Consider the following 26,400-nt stretch of genomic DNA (forward strand, 5'->3'; position numbering starts at 1 on the left):
AATTAGTAATAAAAGAAACCCAGAAAAGTCATTTCTTAAAAGAATTCTGTAGTTGTGTGATGTGGTCCCTCGCCATCATATTTCCTATTACATATCAAACACCTAAAGACCTAGTATTTGTCATGAGCCAGGCATTGTTCTAAATGTTTTACATGTATTAACTCACTAGCTCCATTTTACAGAAGAGAAACCTAAGGCACAGAAGGTAGAATGACTCGGCCAAGGTCACACAGTCAATAAGTGGCAGAGATGGAATTCAAACCCATACAGGCTAGTTCTATAGTCCGACTTTTTTTTGGCCATGTCATGCAGCTTGCGGGATCTTAGTTCCCTGACCAGGAATTGAACCCAGGTCCTTGGCAGTGAAAGCAAAGAGTCCTAACCACTGGACCACCAGGGAGTTCCCTAGAATCTGAGTTTTAGCTGGACCCATCTACTGCCCCTTGGCCAGAGAAAGGGACTGGTAATGACTGCTCTTCATTGATATGAAGGTATTACGTCTCTCAGAAATTCACAAGCCACAGAAGGATATCCAGCTGTTTTACCACCTAAAAATGCTTGAACTATTTTTCCAGTGATGAGCTGATGTGATCAGTGCCAATGCAGGGAATGTAAAGGCTTCAGGAACATCTGACCTGTGACATCTATCAAATGTAAATATATGAATAAATAGAAATATTAATTTACATAAATATACCTGCATATGCATTAATGCATTAAATTACCTTGAGCAGGGAATTTTAGGTGCTGGGGAGAGAGCAGTGGAAAAAAAAATATAAATTTGAACAGAAAGCTCTGCCATGATAGAGCTTATGTTCTACCGGAAGGAGTGACAATAAACATCGTAGTAAAATATATGGTATATGACAAATGCAACATAGAATATAGAGCAGGGAAGGTGGATATGGATTGTTGAGGTGCATGTTGTATGCGAATCTAGATGGAGGAAGGTTAGGAAAGGCCTCAGGTGACTGCTGAGTAAAGGTCTGAAGAAAGTATGGGAGGGAACCGTGTGGTTATTTAAGGGAATGGTATATTCCAAGGTCCTGAGGTGAGAAAGTGCAAGGAGAGTCTGAGAAAAAGCAAAGAATCCAGTGTGGCTGGAATAATGTGAGGGAGGGAGAAAAAAAGAGGAGATGGAGTCAGAGAGAGAAGGGACTCCACAGAATAGATAAGCTCTACATAGGATTCCATAGGCTACTATGGGTACTTAAAATTCCTTAATAAGGGAATTTTCTGGCGGTACAGTGGTTAGGACTCCACACTCTCACTGCAGAGGGCCCAGGCTTGATCCCTGGCTGGGGAACTAACATCCCACAAGCGGTGTGGTATGGCCAAAATAAATTTTTTTAATTAAAAAAAATTTCTTAATAAGACACCAGTAGTCTGAAGAAGTGGTATCAACTGTGGTATATGACTTTTATTTACAACCTCAGTGAAGGTTAATAAATTAATGATGATTTCCTAACATGAAAGCACAGTTTTTTTTTTTTGTTTTTTTTGTTTTTTTTTTTTTTGCTGTACCGGCTCCACTAGGCTGTGAAGCCAACAGATTCTTTTTTTATTTATTTATTTATTTATTTATTTATTTATTTATTTATTTTTGGCTGTGTTGAGTCTTCGGTTCGTGCGAGGGCTTTCTCCAGTTGCGGCAAGCGGGGGCCACTCTTCATCGCGGTGCGGGGACCGCTCTTCATCGCGGTGCGCGGGCCTTTCTCTATCGCGGCCCCTCCCGTCGCGGGGCACAGGCTCCAGACGCGCAGGCTCAGCAATTGTGGCTCACGGGCCCAGCTGCTCCGCGGCATGTGGGATCTTCCCAGACCAGGGCTCGAACCCGCGTCCCCTGCATTAGCAGGCAGACTCTCAACCACTGCGCCACCAGGGAAGCCCGAAAGCACAGTTTTAATTCTGATGATGAAAGGGATGAGTTTAGAAAGTTGTAAGGCACCTGTGTAAAAACTATAATCTTAAGTGGTTTTATCTGCCATTATTCATGCTACACTACATAAAGTTAAATATTTTTTTCCTAAATGGTACAAATTTATAAACTGTCGTTTTTCACTTACTCAGTTTTTGTAAATAGTGCGCTACGAAATCAACCCTCCGAGGAAGAAATAATCATTTATTTATATTAGAAATAATTTCTACAGCAATCTTTAAAACTCAAAACCAAGCAAAAAAATTTGTAAGATACATAGTATCTATTTGGAACAAAGGTTTTCTGTAACTAACTTGTTTCATTTTTTTAATAAAGACAACTAAAAAATCAAAAAAAAAAAGAAAGTTGTAAGGCAGATAGTTGACACTTTAGTAGAAGGATCTGAAACCATAAAGTGACTAGAATTAGTACCAGCAGGAGGCAGCAGAGATCAATTTTTACCTATTCAATAATCATTCAGGATGCTTTTTCTGGAAGCGACTAGAACATCCTGAACATATTAGAATAGGTATTTTAGGGCTTCCCTGGTGGCACAGTGGTTGAGAATCTGCCTGCCAATGCAGGAGACACGGGTTCGAGCCCTGGTCTGGGAAGATCCCACATGCCACGGAGCAACTGGGTCCATGAGCCACAACTACTGAGCCTGTGCGTCTGGAGCCTGTGCTCCACAACAAGAGAAGCTGCGACAGTGAGAGGCCCGCGCACTGCGATGAAGAGTGACCCCGCTCGCCGCAACTAGAGAAAGCCCTCGCACAGCAACGAAGACCCAACACAGCCAAAATAAAAAAAAATAAAAAAAAATAAAGAATAGGTATTTTAAACTGGTTTCCACAGTATGTCCAGTGACCAAAGGGACAGTACAGCCTATTAGAATTGACAGCTTGAGAAAACCAGACAGTCATTTAATCAACTATCTTCCTCCCTGAATTCTGAGAGAATAAATGTTGGGACGAAGTAAGAAGGTTTTATTGGGTTTTGTTTATTTGCTTGTTTGTTTGTTTTGCTTTGGCTTCTTACTTGCTGAAGAACCTCTTGTTCTGTGTTGATTGATCCTTATCACAGATCTTGTTTGGTGTAAGAGTGGAAAGTGCCTTTGAAATGATCCTATTTAACTTACCATTCCTTAGCAGCAGAGATGGAGGAATAATAAGTTAAATCATACGTTGAGTTAAATTTCCTCTTTAACTTACTATTCCTCCATCTCTGCTGCTTCCCTGTTGATCCATCAACACACTGCACAAATACAGTAAGTCCCCTACATACGAACAGGTTCCATTCCGAGAGCGCATTTGTAAGTCCAGTTTGTTCGTTAAGTCCAACAAAGTTAGCCTAGGTACCCAACTAACACAATCAGATATATGTACTGTACTGTAGTAGGTTTATAATACCTTTCACACAAACGATACATAAAAAACAAACACAAAAAATAAAGAAAATGCTTTTAATCTTACAGTATATTACCTTGAAAAGTACAGTAGTACAGTACAACAGCTGGCATACAGGGGCTGGCATCGAGTGACAGGCAAGAAGTTACTGGAGGAGGGAGAGGAGGTGGGAGATCGTAGAGCTGAAGGATTGTCAGCAATAGGAGATGGAGGGCAAGCTGCAATTTCACTCATGCCTGACATTGATGGCACAGGTTCTGGTTCCTTGCTGGATTCAATTCTATCTACCCTCTTGAAAAAATGATCCAGTGATGTCTGGGTAGTAGCTTTTTTTTTCTCATCATAGATGACATGGTAGCACTGGATTGCATTCTGAACGTCTGCTGCCACCTTCGAGCACTGTTCTACGTTTGGGTCCTGTGCCTCAAAAACTAACAGTGCCTCCTCAAATAAAGAAAATCCCCTTGCCATTTCCTGCATCGTGAATCTCTTCAGTTCTTTAGGTACTTCTTTTTCCTCTAGTCTCTCTTTGTCCTTTCTCTGGGCACGTTCACATCTTTGAAAGTTTGCAACTTGAGGGTTCGTATGTAGGGGACTTATTGTAACTTAATAGCTGCTGTGGAGAAAACTGCAGGTCTTGTTAACCCAAGCAGATTATCCAACGAGAGAGAAGGGATGATGGAGAGTAAGACACAAAATGAGTTCTCTACAAGGTGCTTCAGATAAAGACCAAGATAGCTCAGAAAACAGAAACGTTAACAAATCCAGAAATGAACATTTCACACGATATCAGAGGCAATTTTGGTCATTCCTATCAAGTTAGTTTTGGGACAAGTGACAAATGTAGATCAACTCGCATAGAGGACCGGAGGGGACTGATGTGTCTCTTTGCTAAGCCAATGATAACCTCTAGTATCTTCCTCCTGATATTTTAATGTATAAAGATGGTTGAGATTATAAATTTGGCTTTTTTGGAGGAAATGCTGTCGATAATATCTGTTTATTTTCCTCCTCATTGAAGGTTGAAGAACTAAGAGAACCGATTTGTTAAATAATGCATGCAATGGAGGTCCAGTAAAAAGCCAGAAATTAAAATTTTTTTCTTTGTGTGTGTGTTATAGTTAATTTGAGAGGGAAGAATGAAGTAAAGGGGACTTCCCTGGCGGTCCAGTGGTTAGGAATCGGAGCTTTCATGGCCAAGGGCACGGGTTCAATCCATGGACAAGCTGTGTGACTCGGCCAAAAAAAAAAAAAAGAATGAAGAGAAGGCAATCTTTCAGAGGTCTCATACCCAGTTTATTCCTGGAGGGAGGGGAGCCCTGGACTAGCATCCTTGTTTGTGCTCTAGGTGTTTACACGCTTCCAGGCACTTTAATAAACGCCAGCATATGCGGGCTTCCCTGGTGTCGCAGTGGTTAAGAATCTACCTGCCAATGCAGGGGACAAGGATTCGAGCCCTGATCTGGGAAGATTCCACATGCCACGGAGCAACTAAGCCCGCGAGCCACAACTACTGAAGCCCGAGCGCCTAGAGCCCGTGCTCCGCAACAAGAGAAGCTGCCACAATGAGAAGCCCGCGCACCTCAACGAAGAGTAGCCCCGGCTCGCCGCAACTAGAGAAAGCCCGCGTGCAGCAACAAAGACCCAACACAGACAAAAATAAAATTAAATAAATAAACGTCAGCATATTTGAACTTCATACTAGCAGTGTACTGTGAGTAGGACAGGTATTATGGTCCTCATTTAACAAATTAGAACATGATACCAAGGAATCATGTGATTTCATGGGGCTTAGAATGAGTTAGGGGAAGAGTCAGTGGCAGGCATGAGTTAGAGGAGTAGCTGATGACCCACATGAAGCCCTTTTCCTCAACGCATTATCTTCCTTGCCATTCATACTACTGCTAGCTTTCCTGAAACAAAGCATTTCTCATGCAATTCTACCCCTCCCCCACCCCTGAGCCACAGTTTCTCTCTCCACAGTTTCAGTTACCCGCGGTCAACGGCAGTTCAAAATTATCAAATGGAAAAAAAAAATTATCAAATGGAAAATTCCAGAAATTTATGTATGCGTAAATTATGCATGAAGGTATGCCATCCATACATTTGAAATTGCCCATTGTTGCATAAAGTGATGAAATCTCACCCACCCAGAACGTGAATCATCCCTCTGTCCATCGTATCCTGCCCCTTAGTCACTTCATAGCCCTTTTGGTTATCAGATCAACTGTCGGGGTGTCACATGCTTGTGTTCAGGGTTCAAACTCTTGGGTATAAGGTTCAATACCATCTGTTGTTTCAGGCATCCACCAGGGGTCTTGGAACATGTACCCCCCAAGGAAAAGGGTGGACTACTGTAGATCGCATTGTGTATAAGGGTTGTCACACCCCAATTTCAGATCCAAACACTAATTTTCTTTTTTCCTTTCTTTTCTTTTCTTTTCCTCCCTCCACTCCCTTCCCTTCCCCCCTCCCTCCCCTCCTTCCCCTCCCTTCCCTTCCCTTCCTTTCCCTTTTCTTTTGTGTGTGACATAGAAAATACTTATTGCTACCGGAAGCAAGTGTACTCAACCCATCCCACCACCAGCTCTAAGAGTCACAGAAACAGACTTCACATATAAAGTACAACACAGACTTGGGGACAAATGGTCCCTTGGACTATACTGGCTGTGATACTGAGAGAACCAATTGACCTTGTTTAGTGACAATACCTCTAACACAATGAAAAAATCAACTGGTTATGATATCCAATTCACATATCCAGTTCAAATTAAAATATATATTATTTGCTTCAGTGTATAGCAAGTTTAAGCACTAGTGTTTACAAAATAAAAACTGCATTCCGCTGAAATTTTTCTTGTGCTTCCCCTTATCAGTAAGCTTGAAAGACCAGATGGAGTTGGGCCAATAGAAGGTAAAAACTGCCTCTTCTGTTGGCTGAACACTTAAAAGAACTTTACAGTGTGGAACAACCAGGGGTAGCAGCCAGACCTCAGGCAGCAAGATTCAAAATAGAGTAGCTCACATAATACGGCTTGTTGATATCAGGGTCAGTAGGGGGGAGTCACCCTATGAAGAGAAGCAAGTGGAAATAGCTCCAGTGAACGTGGTAGGTCCTGCAAAACAGTTTTTTTAAATGTCCCACAATATTCAGTTAACTGATTAATTCTGTATTTAATTTGATTGTCTTGCTATTTCTTACTCCTCAGCATGAAGTTGTATACATTAAATTCCCACTTTGATTAGGAATGTTATTCAAAAGTGAGACATGTAGCAAATTGAAAATGATTATTTTCTTTTTCTGCATAACTTTTTATCTTCTCAGGAATTAATGTTTTCCTATACACTTAGTTTTCTCTATGCTGACCAGTAATTCAACTCGAAATTCTTCACCAATTATTTCCATTCCTCTTTGAAGCCTTCCGAGCACTCATGTGGATTTTTTGCCCTCTGTGCCTGTGTTCACTTGTCATCCTGGGGTGATGCTTTGGATCTCCTTTTTCCTGATTTCATGTTTACCTCTCTTTTTGGTTTCCTTCCCCTTTATTTTTTTCAGCTGTGCTGTGCGGCATGTGGGATCTTAGTTCCCTGACCATGGATTGAACCCATGGCCCCTGCAGTGGAAGAGCGGAGTCTTAACCACTGGACCCCCAGGGAAGTCCCTCCTTCCCTATTTTGATGACTATGTCCTCTGCAGGTTGTTATGAAAGGAAGCTTGCCTAGCTGAATTGCCTTTATTTTATACTCACTCTATAGTATGTTTGGGTATAGAATTCTAGGTTGAAAAGTATTTTCTTCATGTTATCACACAACCCGGAGCTCTGAGGGACTCTGGATCTCCATGATAAGTAGACCCTCTTTAGGACAAAATCCTTAAGGCATTGCTGATCTTATAGGAAGTATAGGTGGTCTTCAGTTACCTTATCCAAACAAACAAACAAACAAACATGTTTGTCTCTCAACATCTGCGTCCAGAGGCTGGGCCCTGAACCATAAGGGTTCAGATGGCAGAAACTAAACCAGGGCCAGGGTTGGAGCAACAGTAGTCATTCCTTTATACAGTCTCTGTTTACTACTTTATCAAAGACAGTCTCAAGTGAAAGTGGCCTTTATTTTGACTGTGAGTACATGTGGTAAAGAATACAGTAACTATAGCACAGTTTGGTGCCACTGTCTTGATTTGTGCTAAGGCACCAGCAGTCTGACCCACCACTGCTTTTGCACCATCAGTGCAAATGTGAACACAATTGTTACAGGATAGCCATGAGTATAAAAGATTATTCAGGGGCTTCCCTGGTGGCGCAGTGGTTGAGAATCTGCCTGCTAATGCAGGGGACACGGGTTCGAGCCCTGGTCTGGGAAGATCCCATATGCCACGGAGCAACTAGGCCCGTGAGCCACAACTACTGAGCCTGCGTGTCTGGAGCCTGTGCTCCTCAACAAGAGAGGCCGCGATAGTGAGAGGCCCGCGCACCGCGATGAAGAGTGGCCCCCGCTTGCCACAACTAGAGAAAGCCCTCGCACAGAAACGAAGACCCAACACAGCCAAAAATTAATTAATTAATTTTAAAAAAAAGCCCAAAATGGTCACACAAAAATGAATCCTTTAAAAAAAAAAAAAAAAGGTTATTCAGTATTTTAATATTTAGCTTTGTCGTTGTGCTTTGCTACTCACTGCCCACCTCAAGCCAAGTAAGGGGATGCTTCAGAAAACCACTCAGATACTTAACATGTGCTCTCTAGAGTTTGGGAGACTGGTACCGTCTCATTTCTTTAAAAACAAAAATCTAAAGGTGAGTGGCCCAGTTATTTTCCCGTTTGTTCTCAGCTCCATTTCTATTCTTCGGTGGAAGAATACAAATGATCTTCGGTGCTCTGCTCTGTCTTGCAGGGGGCTGGATCCCTATAAACTGCATTTCCTGGAATCCCTGGGCAGCAGATTCTAGTTATGTTTGACCAATGGCAGAAACACGGGGAAGATGAGAAGGCAGAAGGAGGGGAGAAGCCACTGTTGTAGCTCTCTGTCTGGAAACATCTCCTGCAACCATGGGTGGCTGCAGGCTACAGCCTTTGGCAGTTTCAGCAGCAGAAACCAGGGGTTCTGGCGGCAGCAGGCTCGACCCCTGTAGGCAGTGAGTGTGCTCCTGCCTCAGGATCTTCCAGCTCTGGGCCTGGAACAATTGCCCGCAAACACTAAACTTTGTGTTACACTTCCTTCCCCGTTTTGCTCCATGAGCTCTTCAAATATTTTCTTAACAAATCCCCATTCATACATTTGCTATGTTTGAAATACCTAGTGTGGTGTCTGTTTTCCTGGCTGGATCTTGACTGGTAGAGTGAGAGACTGACTGAAATAAACAAAGATAGAGGGCGCTGTTGGCAACTGCCTGTACTTCCAGAGTCCCGAAGACAAATGTGTCAGCTCCCTGCTGTGCAGATACAGCTCCCACAGAAGGGAGTTGAACTTGAGTCATCTTGAAAGGGACTCCATCCAAGAGAAGCACCTACAAGGCCAAGGTGAACTCAACAGGCAGAGACTACATGGTCTGGATAACTGGCAGCCATTGGTCGAGGCACGAGTCCTAAGTGGCATCTATGAGCACATTTTTAATTAATTAATTAATTAATTAACTTATTTTTTGACCGCTCCACACGGCTTGTTGGATCTTAGTTCCCCAACCAGGGATCAAACCCGGGCCCTTGACAGTGAAAATGCGGAGTCCTGACCAGTGGACCACCAGGGAATTCCACATGAGCACATTTTTTAGAGGACCAGCTAAACTTTCTGTGTCACCAGGAAAGATTTTTTTCACACTGTTCATTCAAAAGCATAAATACTGGGAGACTTGAAGAGCCATTGATCCAGCAGGCCTATCAGGGTGGGGAGGCCTTTGTGAGGCTCTAATTTCTAAGTGCACTTCCATAGATGGTATTCAGGTTTCTTTCTACTTTAATGGCTGTTCCTCTCACTGGATGCTCTATCCTGGCCTTGTGTGAGCACTGTGTACTCTTCCCTCCTACGCTTAGCTAGGGTGGTCCTCTCTGGCCTCACACACATGTTTCGATCACACAGCTGAGGACTCCAGGGGGACCGTCTGCATATTTCCAGACTCCTTCCCTCTGTGTTAGCTCCCTCCGCTCTGTGATGCTGCCCTGCAAATTCTACTCACCTTGGCCTCCCTCGACTCCCAAAGGCAACTGCTTATCTCAGAGAGACTGCTGGGCTCTGCTGGGTTTCTCTTCTCTGCCCCGTGGCTTGGAAATGGTTTAGGCCATAGGCTGGCACAACTGTAGAGCTTGCCTCATTTGTTTCCCATGTGTCAGGGATTCCCTGCCCTTCATTGCCTGATATCCAATGTGTTGAAAACGGTTATTCCATATATTTTGCACTGTTTTTCCATTGTTTTGGGTAGGAGGATAAATCTGGTTCCTGTACTTCATCTTGGCTGGAAGTCCTTACAGTCTATCTTAATTTGGATAAGACACAGTACAAGTGCTCAGCAGCCATACATGGTTAGTGGCTACCATATTGGACAGTAGGACTAGAGGGACCAAGAATCTAGGTGCAGGTGAAAGCCATGAACTGATAGTAAAATAATTCTTCAGTGTGATGTGTTTCTCTACCAGTTCTTTTTTTTGTTGTTTGTTGTGTTGTTTTTTGGCCGTGCCACGGGGCATGTGAGATCTTAGTTCCCCAACCAGGGATCGAACCCACACCCCCTGCATTGGAATCGCAGAGTCTTAACCACTGGACCACCAGGGAAGTCCCGCTATCAGTTCTAACTACACAAGAGTAGTATAACTGAGCAGGACCCAATGGGGCCTTCCTGGGGACAGGGTTTCCCCCATATCCTCTGCTTTAGCTCCTCTCTGAAGTACCTAGATAACAGTATTTGATGCATATTTCCTGAGTTGGTTTGCAGATGTGAAAACCCTCCACCAAAAGGAAGATGTTGACTACTGGATGACTGTGAGCACGTAGCCCCAGGCCTCCTGGAGCCTAAGGACTGATCATGTGAACCCCTGTGACACCGCCCTGTTACCTCACCATCAGCCAATCAGAGAACTGTGCACGGGCTGATCACAGACCCTGCAACCCCCCTCCCTCACCTGGCTTTTTTTTTTTGGCCTCACCTCGAGGCTTGCAGGATCTTAGTTCCCTGACCAGAGATTGAACCTAGGCCCTCAGCAGTGAAAGTCCTAACCACTGGACCGCCAGGGAACTCCCTCACCTGGCTTTTAAAAATGCCTGCCGATTCATCTGTACCAATTTTCCTAGATTCCACATATATGCGTTAATATACGATATTTGTTTTTGCACCTATTTGCAATGCAGAAATAGAGACACGGATATAGAGGACAAACGTATGGACACCAAGGGCGGAATGCAGGGGCCGGGGTGGGGTGGGATGAATTGGGAGATCGGGATTGACATGTATACACTAATATGTATAAAATAGATAACTAATAAGAACCTGCTGTATAGCACAGGGAACTCCACTTTGCTGTACAGTAGAGACTAACACAACATTGTAAAACAACTATATCCCAATAAAAAAAAAAAAAAGAAAGAAAATGGTGGAAAAAAAAACGCTTTGCCGAAATCCTTCAGAGAGCTTGGGGTTTTTTTAGAGCGTGAGCCACCTGTCTCCTTGCATGGCCCTGCAATAAACCTTTCTCTGCTTCAAACTCCAATGTTTTGGTTTGTTTGGTCTCACTGGGTGTTGGGCACACAAACTTGCGCTAACGGGGGGGGGGGGGGGGGGGAATACTTTGGATTCTAGCAGTCAGTCATTCGTCCAGGGTGTGAGGTTTGCTAGGCAGATGGAATGGAAAGAATGAAATGCAAAACCTTTTTAAGCACTGATGAAAAATACAAAGAAGAGGTGTCTCTGAACCTTTTCAGCATCAAAGGAAAATCTCGCCAAAATGCTAATACCCAATTTTCTGAATTTTCTCTGAAACACGTTGGTTCAGGGAACTAATCTGCTCAATACCTATCTAGTAAGTGCGTCAGGTCAGTGAGCAGACATAGAGGCTTCTGAGCATGTTTTCCTCCCTTTATCTTTCTTTTATTAGAGAAGACAGTGTAATATGGGAAGAGCCTAATAACATGCCCTCTGGTAATACACATGCTCTTCCAGACCACTTCTCCACTTTACATGCCTGATAGGAGTTATATAAACAGATAGGCTGATTGTTTAGGGAGAGTGAGTCATGCTTTATTCAGAAGGTTCTACTTAGGCGAGCTGACTTCAGCTCCCAATAAGGCGCCATGGAGAGCTTGTCTGTGGCTTGAAAGCCATAGAATTATAACCTCTAGGGAACACAGAGGTTTTTCTGCATTTGAAAGTTCTAAAAAAGACACAGCACTTTGCTACAATTAGACAAATCTAATGAAAGATTTTAAAGGTCTGCACGCTAGTGACCTTCTCTGAAACATCCTGGTAAGCTCTTTAAATTCTGGTAAAAGTTGTTTGGTTCCAATCCTCCCTGGACCCCATCCCCACCCTCAAGCTGCCCCCTTCCCCCAGTAACAAGCAGAAATACCGGTGATGTATTTTCACAGGCTGGTGAAAAGTGCCTGGTAAGATCTTACGGAAAAACACGAACAAGCTTTTGGGCCAACTCAATATTATCGATGCTGTTAGCTTCTGTTTGAGGAAGTACTACAACATAATCCTCCCTGAGATCACTTTATAGAGAGACGACGCCATGAGCTATTTGATGACAATGAGCTATTTCCAATGGAAAAGGAAAACTTTGTAATAGCTTCAATCTCAGGTCTGAACGAGAAAAGGAGAAATTCTTTTAAAAACTTCATTCACTACAAAAAGCTCTTCATCTAGTTTCCTGAGAAAATGTCCTGCTTTAGTAACGGAAAGGCACTGGGTTACCAGGCTGAGTGCAAAATATGTACAAAACCCTGAGTACAACTGCATAATCTTACTTGACTCTGGAATGCACCCTGTTTGGTTAGAGGTGGATGGTGCAGCTCTACGGGTCAGCAGTGGCCCCTGGACCAGCAGCATCACTCACTTGGGAACTTGTCAGATGTGCAGATTCCCGGGCCCACTCCGGCCTACTAAATCAGAACTCTGGGTTGGGGGGCGGGGTGGAGGGAGGGTGGAGTCCAGCAATCTGTATTTTAACAAGCCTTCCAGGTCACTCTGATGCACCCTGAAGTTTGGGAACTGCTGGTACAAAGCAGATGCTTTGGATGCACCTGGCAGAGTCTCTGCAATTTCTCTAAAGTTCCCACAATGTCTCTAAAAGGCATGTGGTCATGCAAGCATCGTTTACATATATTGAGAGGAAATTTTTTTTCCTTTTTTTTAATACATTTATTTGTTTGTTTGTTTATTTATGGTTGCGTTGGATCTTTGTTGCTGCACACAGGCTTTCTCTAGTTGTTGCGAGCAGGGGCTACTCTTTGTTGCACTGCGTGGGCTTCTCATTGCGGTGGCTTCTCTTGTTGCACAACATGGGCTCTAGGCACATAGGCTTCAGTAGTTGTGGCACTTGGGCTTCAGTAGTTGTGGCTCACAGGCTCTAGAGCACAGGCTCAGTAGTTGTGGTGCATGGGCTTAGTTGCTCCGTGGCATGTGGGATCTTCCCAGACCAGGGCTCGAACCTGTGTCCCTTACATTGGCAGGTGGATTCTTAACCACTGTGCCACCAGGGAAGTCATTGTTTTCTTTTTTATAAGAAAAGTTTTTTTGCTTGTTCCGGTCCAAGAATTTCACCTCTAGAGATGCAGGACAAATGCCCCCCTAGGGACATTTAGAGGGACGCCACTTAATCATGGCCTCAGTTCCCAAAACCAACAAAATAGATCCCTGGTCCTATTGCATTATTCCCAGAGGTCGTACCCAGGTGGCTCAGGCCTGTTTTGAACAGTCTTTTTTATTTTCTCCAAAGTAAATGCTTTGAGACATTCAGCTGAGAGTATGGAGGCAGGATGGAGAGGCAAGGGGTGGGACAGGTGGCCCCTCTGCCTCACTGCCCTACTCCCCACCCCGCCACTCCCAAGATCCAACTGCAGCAACTTTAATATATGCTGTTGGAGCTGGAATTACCTCGGCTGCAGTCACCAGACTTGCCCTCCAAAGGATCCTCGTTAAAGGATTTAACATGGGCTCATTTCAATTACAAGGTCTCTAAAAGAATCCTGTATTGTTACTTTTTGTCACTACCTCCCTTCTATGAGGAGTGGGTAATTTGCCCACCGGCTCCTTCCTTGGATGTGGCATCCATTTCTCAGTTCTCCTTTCCCCAAACAAACCCTGATTCCCTATCACCTATGGTCTCCAGGGTAGGAGAGAACATTTTAAAAGGCTGGAGGGAAAGAAAACCTTCATGGTAACTCATTTCGTGTGGTTGGATATTTGTTTGTTTGTTTGTTTGTTTATCTATTTTCTTCATTCTTTTTATATTTTTCAAACTTTCTACAAGGAAATAAAATACATTTACTTAAAAGGGAATGCAGGGCTTCCCTGGTGGCACAGTGGTTAAGAATCCACCTGCTAATGCAGGGAACACAGGTTCGATCCCTGGTCCAGGAAAATCCCACATGCCGCAGAGCAACTAAGCCCGTGCGCCACAACTACTGAGCCCGCATACCACAACTACTGAAGCCCACATGCCTAGAGACTGTGTTCCACAATAAGAGAGGCCACCACAATGAAAAGCCCGCACATCACAACAAAGAGTAGCTCCTGCTTGCGGCAACTAGAGAAAGCCCGCAACAAAGCAACAAAGACCCAACACAGCCAAAAATAAACAAATAAATTAGGGGAAAAAAAAAAAGAAACAGAGTAGAACAGTGTTGCCAGGGGCTGAGGGGGTGGGGAATATGGGGAGATGTTGGTCAAGGGTGCAAACTATAAGTTATAAGTAAGTCCTGGGGATCTAATGTGCAGCATGGTGACTATAGTTAACAATACTCTATTGTATACCTAAAGGTTGCTACAAGGATAGAGCTTAGTGTTCTCACCATAACAACAACAAGGGAATTCCTGGTGGTTCAGTGGCTAGGACTCTGCGGTCTCACTGCCAAGGGCCCAGGGAAACTAAGATCTCACAAGCCATGTGGCCAGGCCAAAATGTTAAAAATAAATAAATAAATACGTTCTCTGAAAAAAAAACAAAAAACGGTAATTATTTGAGGTGAAGGATGTAACTAACCTTATCGTGGTAAACATTTTGCAATATGTACATGTATTGAATCATCACACTTTAAACTTATACAATGTTATACGTCTATTATACCTCAAAAAAAGCTGGGAAAAAAAGAGAATTGAAAGCCCATATAAAAATGAAAAATTTCCTAGGAAATCACAACATACCAATAGTGTCTGAAGCAAAATATCTGAAGAGTTATATATGTATTTTTTTCAGAACCATTTATTCCTTTAATAACAAATTCATTAATTAATGCATTCATTCAATAAATTCAGTGAATATGAACTGAGGATCTATTATATGTCAGGCACTGTGCATTGTAATGGGGACCCACAAATGAACAAAACACCATCGCTGATTGCGGTAGACTGAATGAGTTCCCCCCAGGTTCAAAGGTTGAAATCTAATCCCCCATGTGATGGTATTTGGAGGTGGGGCCTTTGGGAGGTGATTAGGTCATGAGGATGAAGCCTCATCAATGAGATTATAAAAGAGACCCCAGCGAGCTCCCTTGCCCCTTCTGCCATGTGAGGATGCAGTGAGAAGATCGCTGTCTATGAACCAGGAAGCAGACTCTCATCAGACACTGAATCTGCTGGCATCTTGATCTTGAATTTCTCAGCCTCCATAGCTGCTGGTCTCAGAGAGTCTCCTGGGGGGGAGGGGGATGGTGGCTGACTTTGGCTCAACCTGGGGACATAGACACTGGTGGCAGACACACTTAGGAACAGTCAACCGTGCAAACACTGCTGCGGGCTGCTGCCATCCTGGCCCATTAGCCTACGTATGGTATTTTTGTGTGTCTGGGGTGGGGGGAAGGCCCCGCGGCATGCGGAATCTTACTTCCCCGACCAGGGATGGAACCCGTGCCCCCTGCAGTGGAAGCGCGGATTCCTAACCACTGGACCACCAGGGAATTCCTACATATGTATTTCTAATTGACTCTAAGTAAAACCTTGTCATGAGGGAAAAAGAAAATAGGTTGGAGTACCATTGATATATCAGCAGCTGCAGACTTAAAGTATAAACAAACAAACACTGAGCCACAAAGGCTACGCACTCAGTCCTCAATCCAGGAGGATTCTGATTAAACAGCAGCAGAAGGAGGCAGGTAGTTAATCATCACTGACTTTGCTCCGCCCCTCTGTCTAAAATGTGAAGGATGAAGTGCTGTCCCGCTTCCTGGCAGCAGATGGAGCCACTGGGACATGTACAACTTGCTAGAGGTAAAACGCTATATGCATCTCATTCTTCTATGATCGATTTAAAAGAGGAAGGCAAGGGGTCCTTCGTGATCGAAACTGGCAATCCTGACTCTAAGGCATCAAACCTGGTAGGAATTGTAAATCCTGGTATGTCCAGATCCCAGGCACACGAAAGCTTGGCTCAGTTGTGCGTACTGCGGAGAAGCAGGGATTTTATTTAGGTTTGAGGATTTGCACCCCAGAGAACTTAAAAGTGAAGCCTTCTTCATGCCTGAGACATCTGTGACTAGAGATCATCTTTCACTCCTATCCAAGAGAAACACGAAGATGTTCACCAGAGAGCCTGTCCACAGGCAGGAAATGAGTTAGCCAAGAGGCTCAAACGACCTAGTGAAAATACGATTTTTAGGACTTCCTGGTGGCACAGTGGTTAAGAATCCTGTTCTTCCTTGGGGCTTCCCTGGTGGCACAGTGGTTGAGAATCCGCCTGCCAATGCAGGGAACACGGGTTCGAGCCCTGGTCAGGGAAGATCCCACATGCCGCAGAGCAACTAAGCCCGTGCGCCACAACTACTGAGCCTGCGCTCTGGAGGCCGCGTGCCACAACTACCGAAGCCTGTGTACCTAGAGCCCGTGCTCTGCAACAAGAGAAGCCATCGCACGAGAAGGCTGTGCACCTCAACAAAGAGTAGCTCCTGCTTGCCGCACTAGAGAAAGCCCGCGGGCAGAAACGAAGACCCTATGCAGCCAAAAATAAATAAATAATTTTTTTAAAAATATGATTTTTAATTAAGGAGAAATGTGTCCATCACTACTTCCACCAATGCTGCAAACCATCCTTGGGATGAGGGCTAATTTGTGCAGAAGAGAATGAAAATATCTGCTTTAAGAGAAGGAAAATCATCCTCTGATCAAAATACCTGTGTTTGAATTGGGTAAGAATGCAAGACGTGGGTAACTAAAGGTGTCATTCAGGTTTCGTTTTATGCTGTCATTTCCCTTTTCATGAACCATCTTGTCACTTCACTCATTATTAGCAAAATACGTGATCTGATTATAGGAACACCCTTACCCAACACACACACACTACTGACAAAGCTAAGTACAAAGTGATGGCCATGGGTGGTAATCATGATTCTCTGGTACTAACTGTCTGGAAACAAAACATCCACAGCTTTATTTATTTATTTATTTTAAGTATAAGAGTCATTTGATAATGAACACGTTCTAGTGGTGAGTCTAGAAAAGGTTTAAAAAAAAATTAAATGGCTTTTTCATATGTAACACTTTGTGCAGTAAATATTATGTTGCCTGTTACACAGAGGTAGAAATGAAGTCTTAGAAAAACTACAGGTTTGACTAAGTCACACGACGAGAGAGTGGAGAAACCGAAACCAGATCTGACTTAAAAATTATGCTGTACAGACTCATTCTCTGGGCCAACTTCTAAAGTACGTGTTTGGAAGTCAGGAGATGGGATGTGCAGGCAGGCAGTCTCTTATCTAGAGTGGGGACCTGCTGACACCACCAGAGCTCTCATCTCATCCATTCCTGCAATTAGGAGGCTCTGCCAAAAATCCTCTTTCTCAGAAATTAAAAGGCTTTGTCCATTATTCATCCTCCACCAGCTGAGAAATACATTCACTTTTTCTACTCCTGGGACCAAACAGAGAAGCAATTTATGGTGCTAAAAACCTGGTTGATCTGGATGAAAGGGAGTAGAGGGGTTGGTTGAGGGAATCAGAATTCCAGACAGAGAGTCAGTTGCGGTGCGAACCAGGAAAGCAACATTTAATACCATTAGAGCAGTGGTTCTCAACTAGGGGCAATTTTCCCCCAGGGGATATTCAGCAATGTCTGGAGACATTTTTGGTAGTTATTGGGGGAGGGGTTGCTGCTACTGGTTATCTAGAGGGTAGAGGAAGGACACGGACTAGCATGGGGCAAGTAAGACCAGGGCAAATGGAGGAAGAACTTTAATTTTCAAAAAAGATTTTTTTTGATAAATTTATTTATTTATTTAGGTTGCATTGGGTCTTCATTGCTGCGTGTGGGCTTTCTCTAGTTGTGGCAAGCGGGGGCTATTCTTTTTTTTTTTTTAATTTATTTATTTATTTTATTTTTGTTTTTGGCTGTGTTGGGTCTTCGTTTCTGTGCGAGGGCTGTCTCTAGTTGCGTCGAGCGGGGGCCACTCTTCATCGCGGTGCGCGGGCCTCTCACTATCGCGGCCTCTCTTGTTGCGGAGCATGGGCTCCAGACGCGCAGGCTCAGTAGTTGTGGCTCACGGGCCCAGTCGCTCCGCGGCATGTGGGATCCTCCCAGACCAGGGCTCGAACCCGTGTCCCCTGCACTGGCAGGCGGACTCTCAACCACTGCGCCACCAGGGAAGCCCCATGGGGGCTATTCTTTGTTGTAGGTTGCAGAGCATGGGCTCCAGTAGTTGTGGCTCACAGGCTCTAGAGCACAGGCTCAGTAGTCGTGGCTCACGGGCTTAGTTGCTCCACGGCATGTGGGATCTTCCCAGACCAGGGCTCGAACCCCTGTCCCCTGCATTGGCAGGCAGATTCTCAACCACTGCGTCACCAGGGAATCTCGAGGAAGAACTTTAAAACCTCAGTATTCAAGATAAATGTTTTCAAACGTTATTTTTCTTCCACATTGATATAATCCACTAGCTTTATTCAGATTTCACCAGTGTTACATGTATTCAACTTGCGTTTATGTCTTTGCATGTGTGTTTAGTTATGTGCAATTTTTCCACGTGTGTAGATTCAGATTCAATCACAGTCAAGATTCAGAGCGAGTCCATCACAAGCTTCCATTTTATTTTATTTAAAAATTTTTTTAAATTTTATTTTATTTGGCTGCACGGATCTTAGTTCCCTGACCAGCCATCAAACCTGTGTCCCCTGCATTGGGAGTGTGAAGACTTAACCACTGGACCACCAGGGAAGTCCTTAATCTTTATTTTATATTGGAGTATAGTTGATTAACACAAGCTTTATTATTATTATTATTATTATTATTATTATTATTATTATTATTATTATTATTTTATTTGGCTGCACCGGGTCTTAGTTGCAGCACACGAGCTTCTCTCTAGTTGTGGCGAGCAGGCTCTCGAATGCACAGACTTAGTTGGTCCGCAGCATGTGGGATCTTAGTTCCCTGACCAGGGATCGAACCCGTGTCCACTGCATTGGATGGCAGATTCTTAACCACTGGACCACCAGGGAAGTCCCACAAGCATTATTTTTAAAAATCTAAATTGGGCTTCCCTGGTGGCGCAGTGGTTGAGAATCTGCCTGCCAATGCAGGGGACATGGGTTCGGGCCCTGGTCTGGGAAGATCCCACATGCAGCGGAGCAACTAAGCCCGTGAGCCACAACTACTGAGCCTGCGCGTCTGGAGCCTGTGCTCCACAACAAGAGAGGCTGCGATAATGAGAGGCCCACGCACCGCAATGAAGAGTGGCCCCCACTTGCCGCAACTGGAGAAAGCCTTCGCACAGAAACAAAGACCCAACACAGCCAAAAATAAATAAAATAAATTTAAAAAATAAAAAAAAAACCAATCCATTAAAAAAAAAAAAACCCCTGCGTATGATTAAAGAAAAAGACACATACAGGTAATATCAAGGAATCATTCCATGAACAAAACAGTTATTACTTCTGCCAGTGTACTCACTAGATTGCATTTACTCCGAGCATACACAGATTTTTCCCTTGTATAGGGCATTTCGAATTTTGATTCCCATCCTTAAAGAGACATGTCAAGAATGGAGGTAGTTGAACAGGATGATGATTAGAACCCCTCGGGGAAAGCTATTGATGGGCGGGGAAAAGGACAACAACATGGGAGAGGCTTGAAACGTGGTCCAGGAGTGTTATACTCAAATTATTAAGTATGTGTTCATTACCCAGAACCAACGGTTTCTATGTGGGATAATAAGTATTCTGAGATCTTTGTCCTCAACAATCTTTCATTATTATGCAAAAGCTTTTAGCATTATGTTGAGACTAGCTCTGTCTTGATAGATTATGAATATTTCCCAGAAGTGGAAAAGGGGAAAAGTGTGTATGGTTGAGCCTTGAAGATCATTAACTGAGAGGCAATAATATTTTACTCAGGAAAAGTATGAGAATTTTTGGATATGTTGGAAATACCCCTATTGATCTTCCTTGATGATGAATTTGATGATGAAATAAATTAGTATTAGGCTTGAGCTGAAAGCTTTGCTGGTGGTATTTAGGATTGACTAGTTACAGAGGAATAAACCCTTTCAGACACCAATGGGAAAGCAGCTGAATGTCTAGTGCAAACAGAAATATCACAGGACAAAAATAGAGAAACATCAGAAAGGAACTTGAAAGCAGCTACATTCCAAACCTTAATATGGGAAAGCTTTCCAACCCGAGCCCGGCAGAATGGCTCCCGCAAAGAAGGGCAGTGAGAAGAAGGGCCGGTCTGAAATCAATGAGGCAGTGACCAGAGAATACACTATCAACATTCACAAACACATCCATGGAGTGAGTTTCAAGAAGCATGCCCCTCGGGCACTCAAAGAAATACGGAAATTTGCCATGAAGGTTATGGGAACTCCAGATGTACACATTGACACCAGACTCAACAAAGCTGTCTGGGCCAAAGGAATAAGGAATGCCCCATACTGTATCTGTGTGCAGTTGTCCAGAAAACATAATGAAGATGAAGATTCACCAAACAAGCTCTATACATTGGTTACCTGTGTACCTGTCAAGAGTTTCAAAAATCTACAGTTAATGTGGATGAGAACTAACGGCTGATTGTCGAATAAAGTTATAGAACCACCTTCGCATCTTGATTTTCTTTCTCTAGTTGCAGCGTAAAGGCTTGTGTATGTTAAAGCAGTCTCCAATTACAGGATCATTTGTAGAGTGTTTCCCAAATACTGTGCCCAGGCCCCTTCTCCCCAGTCCCTGGAGTTTCTGAATATTTGGACAGGTGTTCTAAGGCAGTTTTGAGCATCCTGGCTTGAGAATGTTTAGGTAGTTGGGACATTCGGGGTATAATGTTAATGCTCTTACTTGCGTGTTTTGTTAATTCTAAGATAGACATTTTTCCAGAAAAAAAAAATATGGGAAAGTTATCTTGATCCACCCATGCTCAATACCCACCAACACCCACAATTAACTCTGTAGCAAGGTCTACTTCAGCATCAACCTTGACACCTAACATAACCCCAACCCAATCCCATCAAAGCCAAATACCTGGGCAACTGTGGTTCACACAGCGAGTGTTAGTTACTCTTCAAACAAAACTATTTTGGAGGACAGCTATACCTATCAAAATGTAAAACATGCCTGTCATTTGAGGAAATTATGCTCCTTCCATAAAATTATCTTAAACATGTGCAAAAAGGACTCATTTCAAGTATTTTCGTTTCAGCATACTTTGTAATAGGAGTATTATAAAGTGAATGTTTTAACAAGGTAAAGTATTTTTATATTGTGGAATTACCTTCTGAACTTGCAGAAATGAGTTAGACTTTCCAGAACTAATTGGGCAGGGTATCCATAACATTTGTATTTCTATTTTTTAAAAGTTATATATAAATGCTTTTAAGAAGTAAATCAAGTTGATTTACTTCTCTCTTTTAATTTTTTTTTTTTTTTTTGGTTGTGCCATGTGGCATGTGGGCTCTTAATTCCCCTGCATTGGGAGCACGAAGTCTTAACCACTGGACCTCCAGGGAAGTCCCTCACATCTATCTATTGAATGGAGAAGACTCTTACAACCTAACATCAGCACTTGTACTGTACTGGTACTCTGCCTTTTCTCCTGTTACAACAGACAACCTCTCTGAGCTCCTAATGCTAAACTCAGCATTTGTGCATTGGATCCCATCGCCTCCTGCTTAGTCAAGTACGTTGCTCTAGCAATCCTCCCCTATCTCCTTCTTTATCAGATTTTTCCTTTCTGTGGATTATATCTATGAGCATCAAAATTGTTCTCATTTCTTGCATTCTAAATAAGCCTTCTCTTAAAACTCTTTCAGCATCAGCTACTGCCCTGTGTCCTTGCTCCTCTTCACAGTAAATTCCTCAAAGGCTTCAGTAGTCCTTTCCGCTATCACAGCCCAACATGAGCACTCTTGGACAGGTGGCTTTCCACGTGACCAAGACCTAGGCTTCTTCTAGCATGTGTGCTGCCATTTTCTAGGTTGTAAGAGTCTTCTCCATTCAATGGATTGATGCACAAAGAGAGAAATGATCATGCATGGGAAGGATTTTAGAGCCCAAAATGGAAGTGGTGCCCATCACTTCCGTTCACATTTCATTGGCCAGAATCAATCACATGATCATCTTTAACTTCAGGGAAGGCTAGGAAATGTAGTGCAGCAATGTACCCCCAAAGAAGAAAACACAGATATTGGTGAATATTAGCAACAGGTGCCTTATCCCCATTATCCAGGCTGCTTTAAAAAGGGCAAGACCCTTGTGTTAGCAACAATTTTCCATACCTTTGCACAACCTCTAATCCTCTAATCCCTCAACATTCTCTCTCTCCTTTAGTGCCATCTTGCTGCATTCCTCTCCTTAACCATGGCCTATAATTACAATCACTCTTGCAGATAGTTTAGCATCCTGGCCTTCCTTTTTCAGTCATTTCTAATACATAAAAATCCATCCCTGGGACTTCCCTGGTGGTCCACTGGTTAAGACTCCATGTTCCCAATGCAGGGGGCCTGGGTTTGATCCCTGGTCAGGGAACTAGATCCCACATGTGGCAACAAAGATCCTGCCACAACTAGGACCTGGCACAGCCAAATAAATAAATAAATAAATAAATATTTTTAAAAATCCATCCCTCCAGATCAGTCTGTAATCCCACCAACCCAGGGGTCAACCTTAGCCATATTTATTGTGGGATGACTAGAAATTCCACTTGTCCTGATATGAAGCTATATAACACAGGCATCTATGATTTTATATTGTTGTCAATATAACAACAATATTTTATATACAACAACAATATTTTATATTGTTATCAAGCTTATTTAACTTCCAGTTTATAGAAAACATAGGGAATATAAGAATAAGCTATATGATATCGGAAGGAAATGACCAGAAAAAATCCAAAATATGAGACAGTAAAGAGTATCCAGTCTCTTCAGCATGTCATTGTCACGAAAAAACACTGTTCTAGATGACAAGAGACTTAAAGGATGTTACAAACAAATGTAATGCCTGGTTTTAGATGGGACACTGGATTGGATGGTGGAGCTGCTGGACCAGGGATTCTGAACAAGATCAAGCTCCAAGAAATGGATGGAGCTAACAATCTTCTTCAAGATTGAGGAGAAGTGGTCTGATTTCCATTTTTTCCTGACTCACTAAAACCAAATATTTCAGATGAGATAGAAGCAGTAATTAGAATGATTGTTGAAAAACCACTGGACTCCTGCAGCTCCCACGAAGCACTTCATTTCTTGGTCAATTGAAACAGACATGGGCAGAATTGTCAACTACTAACCATTAAAAATGACCCTAGGAGATAGGTAGGTACTCATTTCCCTCTGCCAACTCCCTAGCCACCATCTACCCCAAGGTCTTTTTTTTCTTCCTCATCTGGTCATTTGTATCCCTGAATATTTCTTCCTTATTGTTGCTGTATACTTAGGTTTTATGACTGCATATAGCAGTTAGTTTGGTTTGGTTCTTCAGCTTCTCATTCTTGAAGTCTCATTGGCCCTCCTCTGGGCCAATCTTAAGAAATATGTCTTGAAATTCAGGACGGATCTTTTTTGTTTTTTTAATATTATTTATTTATTTTGCTGTACCAGGTCTTAGTTGTGGCATGCGGGATCTTCATTGCCACGTGCAGGATCTTTAGTTGCGGCATGCAGGATCTAGTTCCCTGACCAGGAATCGAAACCAGGCCCCCTGCATTGGGAGCATGAAGTCTTAACCACTGGACCACCAGGGAAGTCCCAGAAGTCAGGACAGATCTTGTCTAGCCAATGCTAATACCATGTAAGATACCAGCAAGTGTCTCTATCTTTTCCTGGGGTCAGCATGACTTCAATCTTCTTTCTCTAGAGAGATTGCACCAATAGTCAGTCAGTGACACAGGAAAAGAAAGTCTGTCTAGTCCAATGGTTCTCAAATTTGGCTATGCATTCAGAAGGAGCTACACACTCCTTCATCAGAAGGAGCTTTAAAAAACACAGACCCCTGGGATCTACACCACCCCCCACAAATTCTGATTTAATCAGTCTCTGCACATCAGGATTTCTTTTTTTTTTTTTTTTTTTTTAAATTTATTTATTTATTTATTTATTTATGACTGTGTTGGGTCTTCGTTTCTGTGCGAGGGCTTTCTCTTGTTGCGGCAAGCGGGGGCCACTCTTCATCGCGGCGCGCGGGCCTCTCACTATCGCGGCCTCTCCTGTTGCGGAGCACAGGCTCCAGACGCGCAGGCTCAGTAGTTGTGGCTCACGGGCCCAGTTGCTCCGCGGCATGTGGGATCTTCCCAGACCAGGGCTCGAACCCATGTCCCCTGCATTGGCAGGCAGATTCTCAACCACTGCGCCACCAGGGAAGCCCACATCAGGATTTCTTAAAGCTACTCAAGTGATTCTGATGTTGAGAACCACTGATCTAGTCTAGTGCTTTTCAAACTTTTATGAATCACCTAGGGATCTTATTAAAATGCAGACGCTGATTCACTAGGCATGGGGTGGGACCCAATTTTGAGGTTGTCTCATATGAACACAATTACATCAAGAATTTCAATTCTCTCATTTTCTAGAGCCAACTGGGAAAAAAATTAACAGCGTAAGGAATTCTAATGCCTACTATCAGATATCCCCAGAGGGCTCAAGAATTCTGCGTTAATAGCTTGTTTGTATGCTGACGGGAAAGATCAAGTTCTGAGGGAAATAGTGATGATGCAACTGAGAGCAATGACAATTCCCAGAGTAATGACCTTGAGCAGTTAGGGAGGATGAGATTAAGTGCAAAACAGGAGGTTCTGGCCTTCCAAAGGAGTGTGGACATGTCATGCAAGGACCGTTTTATGATGCAGAACTGTACTGGATTTTTTTTTTTTATCAATAGATCAATCTATCAATTGATTGGATAAATAGGTATATCAGAGAGTTTTTTTAACAGTTGGACTGGAGAAAGAAAATTTTTGGTTCTCCAACTGAGAAATGAGCAAATGGTGGTTCTGCATTTTGTACTGAATGCTGAGATTCATAGATAATTGCTTGAGAAAAAAGATGATCCTGCACCTCTGTGTACAGAACTCTCCTTGACACCGTTGGTGCCTCTCTGCTAAAACAAGCACCCAGGCAGGGGGTTGCTTGGAACTGATCAATAGCCACAGATCTATTTGCTTACAGTTTGCTTCTCAGATACACTCATTATTTCTGTTAATGGTATTTCTGGGAAAAAAGCTCCAAAGCTTTGTATCTTAAATTGAATTCATGTCAGTTAATAAAAACATGACCTTTTTTTTTTTAATTAATTAATTAATTTTTTATTTGTGGCTGCATTGGGTCTTTGTTGCTGTGCGCAGGCTTTCTCTAGTTGTGGCGAGCGGGGGCTACTCTTTGTTGCAGTACGCGGGCTTCTCATTGCCGTGGCTTCTCTTGTTGCGGAGCGTGGGCTCTAGGCACTCGGGCTTCAGTAGTTGTGGCACGTGGGCTCAGTAGTTGTGGCTCGCAGGCTTAGTTGCTCTGCGGCATGTGGGATCTTCCCAGACCAGGGCTCAAACCCGTGTCCCCTGCATTGGCAGGCATATTCTTAACCACTGCGCCACCAGGGAAGCCCCTAGTCATTTTTTTTTAAGTACTATTTATGTTAACCTGTTTATTATTTTTAAATGAGTTTTATAAATTTCTGCCTTAATTACTATTACAATAAATAGCAATAGATATAACCCACAGAAACAAAAGCACTTTGGAGTTTGCAACAATTTGAGAACCCCTGATCAATATGAAGCAAAGGACTTCAGGCCTGACTCCTGGCAGGTTTAACACGGTCCCAGGCCCTTCTGAGGAGCCCCCAAGTGCGGCCTGCTCCACTGACACCCAGACTGGGTGTACTCCGGTGAGAATCCTCGCAAATAGGAACATATATTGACGAAAGGGCAGGATTGGTGGATGTAAGAGAGCGGACAAGTGCAGGTTCACTGCGCACTCTAATACTAGATGACCCCTAGTCATTTTTAAAAGCAATCAAGATCTACAGTTCTTTTCCCCTCTCCCTCTCCTCTTTTTTTTTTTTTGGCGGCATGCGGGATCTTAGTTCTCCCCACCAGGGATCGAACCCCATGCCCATTGCAGTGGAAGCGCAGAGTCTTAACCACTTTGCCACCAGGGAAGTCTCTCCTTTATTTTTAACTAATTTTTTAGCAGCTTCTACTTCCTATGCTCAGTAAATCCTGAGTATTACCCTCTAACTGATCTCATTCAGATCAGGAGTTTCTTGGCTTTTAACCCAAATCCCTAACTCATCTTTCTAAACTGAATCATATCACCTGATTCTAATATTTGTATGTTTCTCAACCCGGTCTTGATATTCTAATCAAATTTATATTTTTCTTCCTAGTGATTTTTTTTTTTTTTTTTTTTTGGCCATGCCACTCGGCATGTGAGATCCTAGTTCCCCAACCAGGGATCAAACCCGCCCTCCCTGCA

General features: G+C 43.2%; 2 protein-coding genes across 6 annotated transcripts in view; one reads left to right on the top strand and one right to left on the bottom strand.

The window, feature by feature from the left end:
• GDF3 (growth differentiation factor 3) overlaps positions 1–26,400 on the bottom strand; it is a 151,093-nt gene that overhangs the window by 45,050 nt on the left and 79,643 nt on the right. The window lies entirely within an intron of this gene.
• LOC103011618 (60S ribosomal protein L31-like) lies at positions 20,141–20,518 on the top strand. The gene has a single exon (XM_057556512.1). The coding sequence runs from the start codon at positions 20,141–20,143 to the stop codon at positions 20,516–20,518; it is 378 nt and encodes a 125-aa protein (XP_057412495.1).

This window comes from Balaenoptera acutorostrata, chromosome 11, assembly GCF_949987535.1.
Source record: "Balaenoptera acutorostrata chromosome 11, mBalAcu1.1, whole genome shotgun sequence".
Lineage (NCBI taxonomy): Eukaryota > Metazoa > Chordata > Mammalia > Artiodactyla > Balaenopteridae > Balaenoptera > Balaenoptera acutorostrata.

Excerpts from the sequence above, each read along its gene's own strand:
- LOC103011618 (XM_057556512.1), top strand. The coding sequence starts at position 20,141 with ATGGCTCCCGCAAAGAAGGGCAGTGAGAAGAAGGGCCGGTCTGAAATC.